Below are 10,880 nucleotides of genomic sequence, written 5' to 3'. Positions count from 1 at the left end.
TGCTTCCAACTTTGTAGCAACAGTTTGGTGAAGGCCCTTTTCTATTCCAGCATGACTGTGCCCCGGTGCACAAAGCAAAGTCCATAAAGACATGGCTGGATGAGTTTGGTGTGGAAGGACTTGGCCCACACACACAGACCCCTGACCTCAACCCCATCCAACACCTTTGATGAAATCGAACGAAGACTGCAAGCCAATCCTTTTTGTCCAATATCAGCGCCTGACTTCACAAATGCACGACTGCATGAATGGCCAAAGATTCCCACAGAAATGCTCCAAAAACTTGTGGAAAGGCTTCCCAGAGGAGTGGAAGCTGTTATGGCTCAGGTTGCCCAATACTTTTGTCTATATAGTGTTCTCAAGTTTCACTGTCTTTATTCTCAGGTTGTGATTTTTGCTGAGAGGAAGGGAGAAAAGAAAAAATCAAATGCAAACTTCAGGGCTTTCATTGTGGTGCGTCTCCAGTTTCTCTCTATCTTCACCTGTCGGCCTCTAGTCAGCAGTGAAGAAACGCAGTCCAGACAGTGGATAGCCTTCAACTCGAAGGCCGGAGCTCTGGCTCCTAGACGGCCCTCCAGCTTGGTGCTGAACTCCACCGTGTTACCAGGATTTAGGTTTAGCAGAACTTGTCTGAACTCATGGCTGGCCATTAGGATTATATCCATGGCTGGGTCATCCACACCTCCGTTCAAGATCGTCCCTACTGTCACCTCAAACCGGTAGCTGTCAAAACGCTTGATATGACAGGTGTTTTTGGCCAGAAGCTTGATCTGACACAACTCTTCTTCTTCTTCTCGCATTTGGAGCAGCGTGGGCAGTGAAGCAGTAGCTGATGCAGAACTGGATGCCAAATTGGCAGCTGTTAAGTTTGCGACTGTGGTGTTCTTTGGCTCACATTTGGGATACCTCTCTCCATACAGACAGCGCAACCAGTCTCCCATGAACACTGGTAACATGTTGATGACTGACCGTGCCCCGTTCTCTGTCTCGGCCACGCGGACTTGTTTGAAACGTCCAGTCCAGGTTACTCTATGTCCGTGCAAGTGGCTACAGAAGATCTGTGTCTGGGCCATGCCTTTAGATTCCCAGGCAGGTGGCCCACATGCCTGGCTGTACTGGCTCCAAGTTAGGGTGGAATTATACACCTTCTGTCCCTCTGCATGGTACACATAGATAGAGAAGAACAAGATGACCATGGAGATACAGAGTAAGATAAGTTTGACCGGGCCGCGGTGGGTCAGTGAGCGGAGGACATCCAGGATAGACATGCTGAACCGTGTCCATAGCCGCAGAGTGACAGGGATCGCACAAACTACCAAGGTCACAATCATCTTAGTCAGTTCCAGCTCGAGGAACCACTTGAAAAGCTGGATGAAGAGCATGGCGGCAAGGCCAAAAGTCAGAACGGGCAGGGCAAACAGCAAGAGAAAGTAGGCCACGCAGGTGCGGATCAGACCCACAGCAGAGGAATTCTGGAGGAGCACCACAGAGAACTCACACCACATGAAGCACACAAGGTATGGAACCAGGAAGCAGTAAGTCCCCCTGAAACCACGCATCCTGGCCATGCTGGAGGTGAAAACAGACAGAAAGAAGGGGAAAGAACATTACTGGTCCAATTTTTAACTCATCAGTTTGAGGTGGAATTAAAACTTACTGATACAATCAAGCGTCAAACACATCCAACATTAAAACGCTGCTGCTCACCTGAAGAACAGATAGAACAGGTAAACATACAGCAGGCAAGGGAGACTGAGCTTCAGCACCACTGACTCTCCTAGCGGCAGTGTGGCAAAAGTGTGCCCCAGGAAACGAAGCACAGTCATGTTCTCCGGCAGGAACTGGGTCAGACTACACAGAGATGATGCTACCTGGAAAAAAAGAACACTGTTATTTTAAATTAAAGTATGTCAGATTAAATAACATCAACATAAATTCTGTGTATATTAGCCCATCATATACAGATCATGCTAAATTTCAGTTAAATATTTCTGAAAGCCTTTGATTTTTTTCTCTTCTGTGGTTATTCATGTCATTGAAGTTAAATATGCCATTTAAATCTATTTGCAAATGCTTACTTAGCATTTGCTTACTTACACAAGTTTTGTTATCCACCTGTGGGAATACAGTTACAAGCAAAAATGTTAACACACAATTTTTAAGATTTTGCATTTTTAAGGTCCAGCAGGAGGGGTTTTCAGCTGATTGCAATCTGCAACCTCATTGCTACTAAATCTTACACATTGGTCCTTTAAACATGCCAATGAATATTTTTGTGTTACAAATGTTAAATGTATGAAATAATTCTCAAAGAGAATTTAGATGAATGAATAGTAATAAAATTTTGAAAATCACTCTATAAACTTGCATTACATTGATCAGCCACAACATTAACACCACCGCCAGGGGAAGTGAATAAACTTTATCGCATGTTTACAATCCATTGTTCTGCAGGGAAACCTTGGGTTCTGGCAATCATGTGGATATTTTTTGACCCACACCACCCACCTAAACATTGCAGACCAAATACACCGCAATACACAGGATGCAACATTGTTGCACACCAATGTGAGTAACCACAAAATACCCCAAGAGGTTCTGTGCCCCTTCCCCTGACAGATCAGAGCTATTTTGGCAAAGAGGGCCCACAAAATATTAAGCAGGTGGGACTAATGTTGTGGTTGATCAGTGTATAAGCAAGAAAAAAAATGTTTATAATAATTTAGTTTGTAGTTAATGGGCCACAACATCCAAAAGTGTGACTTAGATTTTTTTTAATGATATATAGAATGCCAGTGTGTGTACCACTGACCTCTATGACCATGGCTCGGCCTGCGTACGTTGCAGCAGTGGGGCTTAGGCTCTTGTAGCTGACAGCAGTGAAGAAGATGGCCACGGTGGAGAGCTCGGAACAGGGGATCCAGCCCTTGTCAGCTACAGGGAAGGAAAAAATGATGAAGAAAACAGACAGGATGAAATACAGGTATGGTTCGAGGTTGTTCCAGCCAAAGTTGGTTTCTGCCTGTTCCACATCCAGGCCAGGTTCAAAACATGTCAGCAGAGATGTCAGGGCTCTGAAGTTCTCCCACGTCTATAAAAAGGGAAAGAAGGATGCAGTGTCAAAGGAAGAAAAACATTGCAAAGAGTTAAAAATCTGATTGATTTTTTCAATCTTCAAATGCAGTATGTGCAGTACACTGCATTACTACTATTACAATTCTAAGACATCAGTGTAATTATTAAATCAAAAGATCAGCATTCACTGCATTGCAGGTTTTTTGTAAAAGCATGTGCTTTGTGACAGTAAGGAAAACGAGTGTTTGACCTGACTAGTTTGTGAAGAGAGGGTAAGACAGATATATAGAGACATATATCTGTGGGAACATGATTTCTGCATTGAAAAGCAATGGGTATTCCCCCAGCTTCACTCACCTTGCTGCTCTGCAAAATACGTAGAGTACAGATGATCATGGAGACGAAGGAGAGGTAGAAGACGAGCAAAGGGATGACAAAAGCAAACAAGTCAACGGTCAGGTTGCTGATGATGAAGAAGAAAATGAGTGCGTTGACGTGTTGCGTTGGGATGATCGTGCTCAGCCACTGGACTCCAGCTCTCGACGCCCAGTCGACCAGGTTCTCTTTCATCTCAACAATGGAATGCAAGGGGTACTGCAACATCTGAAGTGAGGAGAAACAGACAGTAACAGAGGCTAAGTTAACAGGCAAAAGCCCCAGAAAGGGAATAAAGAATTTAATAATTCAACAAGAGTAAAAATACCCACAACAATGGATATTCGATGGAAATTTAACACAAAACAGAATGAATTTTAATAAGAATAAGATACCATTAAGCGTGATTTCATGTCCATGGCTGTTCTTATGGCTCCAGTTTGATGTGAGTCCAGAGTCATCCCACTTCGGCCAAAACCCCAAGAACTTCTGGAGGTCTTCTTGTATCCTGATGGGACCAGCTCAGTCTTGTGCTTTACCACAAATACACACTCATCTGAATATTCAGAACTAAGAGTAAAATGTTATCTGTGTCCTTATAATGATAAATTGTTTCTATTTTGGCTGTGTGGCTCTTTTACCTCCCCCACACTCTCAACATGTGTAGGGCTTGCAGTCTTGGCCTTGACCTGGCTGCCACTTTGAGGTGCAGAGGGGACAATACCTTGTGCATACTTTTTAGTCATCTCAACAAAGTCATCCAGGTCTACCAGCTGTGTAGCTGAGAGGACAAAAAACAGTCAGCTATACAAGAGGACACGTCATCTCTCTCTCTCTCTCTCTCTCTCTCTCTCTCTCTCTCTGTCTGGACACTTACACTCACTGCTGACAATGCTCTCCAGTACTTTCTGGGTCTGGCCCGAAGTTGGGATAGGAATCCTGCTTGCAGTGCCACCTATTGGTGAATAATATCCACATCATGGTGAGTCAGTTACAAACATTTCCCTGGAGGCCTGCATGTAATGTGATATTCTTCAGCATGACAGCTGCAAATACTGAAATCACAAAGGGCAATACACGATATATTTAACAGCAAGACTAGCTTATAACAACATGCTATAGGATCCTGCAGACTGTAGTGCTTCAGGCAGGATTGTTGTCACAATTACAAAAATACTTGATAGGGTGTTGATGATGTTTTGATTCACATGTGTGAGTGTGTATGTGTGTGCACCCTACCCTGCACTGCATTGACCTGGCTGACATTTTCCAGCATCTCGGCCACAGCCACCTTCTTCTTTTTGTCTGGGTTGAGTTTCCAGTACATCATCATTGCTGCTTTACGTACTGCCAGCTCAAATTTGCTCTCTGTCGACAACTTACGCACATCGGCTTCATTCTCTGGAGTGATTCCTGGTGGACAGACAATTAGGGTACTAGAGACACAAATACACAAACATGCACTTGCCTGCACTGCATTCTGTGACACGAACCTTTTTTCTGCATCCAACAGCGCTGCAGTAGCTTCGCTGCACCTTTTCTTCCCTGTTTAGCTGCTTTAATTAGCCAGTCAACAGCCATATGATTATTTAGTTCTGTGTCCTTCTCTTCAGCAAGAATCAAATAGTGCTGACCCAGCTGAAACACAGAAGAACAGTTAAAGAGAAGAGATTGATTAATCTTGTGTGGCCAAACTAGTTCACCATCCATCCATTATCTACAAATGCCTATCATCACCAGTTCTTCACAGGGCTGACACATAGAGACAAACAACCATTCATGGTCACATTTACATCTACATCCAAATAACCTAACCTGTTACCTTTTGCATCCCACATGCATTTCACCTTACATAAATATACTGTATATGCTCTGTGCCATTGTGCAAAACTGTGATACTTAACAAATTTGTGTGTATCTCTGTAACAGGCATAACATTCTAATTACATCTGACTAATATCATTTGCACTGCCAGACAAAGTAAGGCAGATGTGGAGAAGCAGGCTACCAAGTAGACAGTGAGCATAGCAAAGGTATGACCATGTGGCTCATCATTACTGTTGAGAATTTGAGCTAAACTGTCCATTTGATTGTACCATTTCATTTTAGTTTATAGGTTTCTTCATGGATTGAAATAAATAAATAAATTAAACTGTTTCTTTGGCTAAAACCAAACAGTTCACGCTGAAGTTCATGGAAGCCACTAAAGACGACACAACTCAGAATTCCCTGTCCCTGTGGCCATCAGTGGTAATGTCATGGCTAATTACCAGGGGTAGCAGAGGCACCAGTGGTGTATCAAGTGGCTGTTTTCTAATCTTAACTTTCGTTTCATAACTCCCCTCTCAGTTAAACTCAGTTATCGTCAATTGCGTCTATTTGTAGGAGGATGAGATACAGCTTCATTTGAAGTGGCTCAGCATGAAAATGTTCCCGTCTGTTAGATACGTTAAGTATACAATCTAATAAATCTGCTTTACTAGCACACATTTTAAACTGACAGCGTGGCCAAAACATCTTAATACTATGGCTAATAAAATACATTACATACAGTAAATACAAGAAACCACAATCATCCAGAAACAGAAACACTGTGACTTGTGTTTAATCTGTAGATGTTTCACATCTCTGTGATCATACTATGATCTACAGATTGTCTGTTATGAGATTATCATCAGAGTCTCTGACTGGTTCCTCACTGTATACATGTCCAGCCCCGGTCCTGATGTGGTCCCATGTTCCGACATGTTCTCTTACACACAACATGTGTGGTTATTTTGGCACTTCGTATGTGCTGATACCTGACACATAACGTGTGAAAGTTCAAGCCCTATAACCAGCCACATAGGAGTCTAGTTACCCGTTCCCTTGCTGGAGAGTCTTAAATGTAACATTTGGGCTCACCTTCCACCCTTAGCCCTGCTTTCCCTTCTGCTCGCACCATGTTTTTGTTCGCACAAATTTATAAAAAGGTTTTATTATCATATAAATTCAGTGTTGTGCTGCAATGCAATGTTCATAATAGTTTGTGTGTGAGTAACAATATCTTGGAGTATCATATTTGAAAGTCTGGGATCATCTTCCAAGAGGCCAAAAATAGACACTTGTTCACAACCAGCATGAGTCAACCAGAAGGACTGAAAACAATGCCAAGTGCCGGTCTGGGTGCATGTGCTTTCACTCACCTGGGTCTGAGCTCTGGCATCACCAGCTTCAGCCCTCTCTTTCATCTGCTCCACAGACAAATCTTCCTCTGGTTCTTCATCTGGAGGGGAAGGAGATATCTTAAATGTACACATATCCTTCAGGATCAATCAAAACTACTCTCTGAATGCGTGAGTTACATAATACCACTCTCTTCCAAACTTGTATGGAGGCATAACTTTACTGAAGAAGCAGTGTGACTGTGCTGATTTTTACACATGCTGTGATCACAGCCAGCAATAAACAAACCCCGCCTGACATATATCATGTAACATGAGAATAACAAGAAGTCAGAGGTGGAGTAGATGTGAGAGTGTGTACATTTTTAACACGTCTGTGTGTCTGTCTATGCAGATATCGTGTGACAAGACCACAGAGCTCTGGCAGCATCGTACCCAGCTCCTATGTCACACAATACATAAACAGATTGCTGTAACTGTCTCTCCAGTGTCTATTAAGCAAAGGAATTCAATTTCTTTCAAATGTCACAGTATCTTATGCACAGCAAACCCTCTTACTGATGCGACTAGTTAGTTTGTTTCATTTGCAGCAGCTCTGATAAATAATGACTGAAAATACATGGACAATTTGGTTATAAAATGAAAACAAACTGTTCATATATTACTGACAAATATTGCTTTAGTATGTAGCAACAGAGCTAAAGCATGTTGAGATTCATCCAGATAAACATTTCTAATGGCAACATGCTAACAATCACACAAAGACAATGAAAACATGCTAGTTAGCAGATATAACATTTACCATCTTAGTTTGTTAGCACGTTAACATCTGACAGGAAGTATGGCTGACTGATGAGAATGACAATAGTTTGTCAGGTATTTGGTCATAAAACAAAGTACTGTACAAATAGAAATTTTGACCTGATGGTTAATAGTCATAATAATACTGATGATAAAAAGTTGGGGATCACCTAAATCATTAGAATTCACCGTGAAAATCTGTGCAATGTTTCACTGCAATCCATCACATAGTTGAGATAATTCAGTTTGCACCAAAGAGGTGACCGACTGACCATCAGGCCAACGCTGTCATCCGTGGAGCCTTGCTGCTACCATGGCTAAAGAGGGTCACTAAAACATGTGCTGCATGTGGGACGAAACAGAATGCAAGTCGCTGCAAAACCGTCTGTCTGCATGTTTGCTCCTCTTAACCTGACAGGCATACAGTAAAGGAGGTGTGGTACTGTAAGCCCTCCGTTGTGGAATTTCTTCAGCAATGCTGAATATTGAATTTAACTGAACCACTGCATGATAAGAACATCTTTATTTAACCGTTTGATTATTAACTAATGAATTATTATTGTTAAATTATTATTATTGTACAACACCCTTTATACAGACATGTATCCCAAGGTGCTTCAGAAAACAGGATTATAATGAGAAAGAAAAAGAAAAACAGCAAAGTTAGCTGAAGTAGCTAATTCTCCATTCTGGCCAAGAGACTTGTTTGTTCAAGGGCAGGGTTACCCTGTTAGACATGGAAAGACATTCCAAAACATAGCACGAGGCTTATCACCTCAGCACAGCAATGGGCCTTTGGCTAGAGAATTCAGCTCTGTACAATCTAATCCCAAGCTCAAAATAAAGGCATTCTTACCATCCTCTTCATCCTCGATATCCTCCTCAGCCTTCCTAAGTCTCTCCTGTATTATCACCCGCTTGGCCATGGAGGCAAAGGTTCGTTTCATGGGGGCAGTGGAAGACGTTGCAGGAGCAATAGCGGAAACAGCAGTGGAGGAGGAAGAAGAAGGCGAATCATCTGTCGTGTGACAGGTCGAGCTAGCTGACATAGAAGAGGCAGATGAAAGCTTGGAAAATGATGGAGTTTTGGGGATTTGAGCGGTAGAAGAAGTAAAGTGTGGTGTCGTGTTTGATGTCGGAGAGGAAGGGTTTGTAGAAACTGTTTTAGAAGTGGGTTTAGAGGACACAGCAGGGGACTGTGACTTCTCTAATGTGGGTGGGGAATCCATCGTTTTATAGCTGGTGTGAGCGGATGGGAGGATGGAACAGGATAATTTTCTGGGTTCTGTAGTGTTTTCTGTGGAGGATGGAGATTTGGCAGAGTGGACAGGAGCAGCAGAGGGGTTACTGGAGACCAGTAAAGAAGGAATCTGCACGGGGGAGGAAGAGAAGGTCTATCCAGCACAGGTCATGACCCCTGGGTGATGACAGCAGTTGGGGTAGATGGGGATTCCTTCTCCATATTACCTGAAAGAAAAAGAGTGTCAGTAATTTATCATGTAACTAATCACAACCATACACTGCAGCTAAATAATCAAGGTCATTTCAAATAGCAGTTTATCAGTGAAGACACAGCTGGATGGTGGATTCAGAATTTCCTGTCAGGGAAATTGGAGGACCTTTTCCTGTGGATATCTCACAACTAAAATATGACACCTTCACTTTGAAAGGAGAAAGAGTTTTGACACACATCAGTGAAACCCTGTATTACTCTATTCGGGTCAACATTAAGACAAAAGAACATCATTTGAATCAACAATGTAGTTAAGCAAAATAAAATGGCAAATGAAAGCAGGAACATTCTGTTAACCACTGATGGGATAAAGTACATTTACTGTAGTACCACAATTTTGAGGTACTTGCACTGTACTTGAATATAATTCATACTTCACCACCACTATTTCAGTAAAAAATATTGTACATTTCACTTCAATACATTTATCTCACAGCTGTACTTACAAGTTACTCTCCAGGTCAATATTTTACATGTCAAACACATGATCACCTTTAACAACACGATGCCTTCTTTAAAACTCCATAACGCTGCATTAAGTAGCTAAAATTAGCTCTAAATGGACAACATTAAAACTCCGCTGACATAAATGCATCAGAAATAATATTCAGCTCATGCAGTACATATGGATAATACAATGAGAGTGAACATTGTGCGTTAAGGAGTACTTTCACTTCTTCTTCTTACTTAAAGAAAGTAAACTTTTACTTGCGATGGCGTATTTTCACTATGGAATTACTATTTTTATTTGAGTGAAAGACCCCAATGCTTCTTCTAACACTGACTAATATCTTGCACTTGAAAGAGAAATATGCAGAAGCGGACCGACATGAAATCAGTTTTTACATTACTGTATCAGTCCACCTCATGTGAACTGCCTGTGGTTCGCTTCGCGCCGCGCATGCGGACAGGGAGGAGTGCGAGTGGAGGCGCACGGCAGCTCTGAAACTCCCTCAAATGAATACTCAACACTCAACCTGCGCCGGCACACCGCTCAGAAACACAAAATAAAGCAAACTTACTTGGTGTTTAACTGAGTCTTTCTTCGGAATAAAAACTCAATCGTCCTCCTGAATTTAAAAGTTGTGTCTGTAGTCCATGTCGACCCCTCACAGCTCCGCGAAACCAGAGACGGTTATCTGCTGCGGCCAAACTCTCATGTGTCTGTCTTTAACAACACCACAACTTAACGGCCTGCCCTCTTGAAATAGACTCGTCCCTTATAGGAAGACATAAATGTTCATCAAATGGCCAACTTATCTGATTGGTTACTAGTTTTAGGCTACTTAAATTTTGTTACCTAAGTCACCTGTGACTCTTTATGTATTCAGTGTAATATACGCTTTTAAACAGTGGCTTTTAAATGCAATACGGCCGGATGTGATGTTATTTCAACTGAATTGTCGCAGCATTTAAGTAGATTGTGGTGTTCAGGTCAAAAGCTATGTAGGCCTACTCTTAATCAAATCGGGCTCACTCCCATATGGCACCAGTCGGCAACAAGGCTGCACAGTGCGACGTGTTGAGAGGCTACAGGAGGAAGACAGAGGCTCTATAAGTCGGTTAATAAGTCGCTATAATGATGCCTCAGTTACTTCATACTGTTTTTGCTTTACAGCAACGTGCTTGCATCTGACCGACTGTTCGATTAACAGCAGCTTTAGTGGCATAATAACAAGACGTATGTGTCAGTTAACACGGTGAACCATTAACTGGTCACGTGAACCCAGTCGGTTGATGTTTTCACCCTGCATTGATTCATACATTTGATTAATGCATTCGAGTCATGCATTAGTTATGTATATTATTAGGGTATGATTAGCTGATCATCATACCAAAATGATATCATGCGAAAAATGTGTGTACATGTACAGAGTGCCATGCATTGTAATGCATTCCAGTAGGCTCCATGTGTTTGCAGCATTGTTCCTCTGGGAGCTGTCCACCTGCTC

General features: G+C 42.2%; 1 protein-coding gene across 1 annotated transcript; it reads right to left on the bottom strand.

Annotated features, from left to right (window-relative positions):
- Positions 1-39: 39 nt before the first annotated feature.
- On the bottom strand, positions 40-10,130 carry wfs1a (Wolfram syndrome 1a (wolframin)). Its single transcript, XM_046412945.1, has 12 exons — positions 9,951-10,130; positions 8,272-8,882; positions 6,636-6,715; positions 4,944-5,088; positions 4,690-4,863; positions 4,328-4,405; positions 4,092-4,231; positions 3,846-3,983; positions 3,433-3,678; positions 2,813-3,091; positions 1,708-1,871; positions 40-1,569 (listed from the first exon to the last, which is right to left on the bottom strand). Exons 2-12 carry the CDS (start codon positions 8,642-8,644, stop codon positions 381-383), a joined length of 3,006 nt encoding a protein of 1,001 aa, XP_046268901.1. The 5' UTR covers positions 8,645-8,882; positions 9,951-10,130; the 3' UTR covers positions 40-380.
- Positions 10,131-10,880: the final 750 nt, after the last annotated feature.

This window comes from Scatophagus argus, chromosome 2 (genome assembly GCF_020382885.2).
Source record: "Scatophagus argus isolate fScaArg1 chromosome 2, fScaArg1.pri, whole genome shotgun sequence".
Taxonomy (NCBI): Eukaryota; Metazoa; Chordata; class Actinopteri; family Scatophagidae; genus Scatophagus; species Scatophagus argus.
Note: the sequence above shows the minus strand (reverse complement) of the source record. Positions and strands in the feature narration are given on the sequence as shown.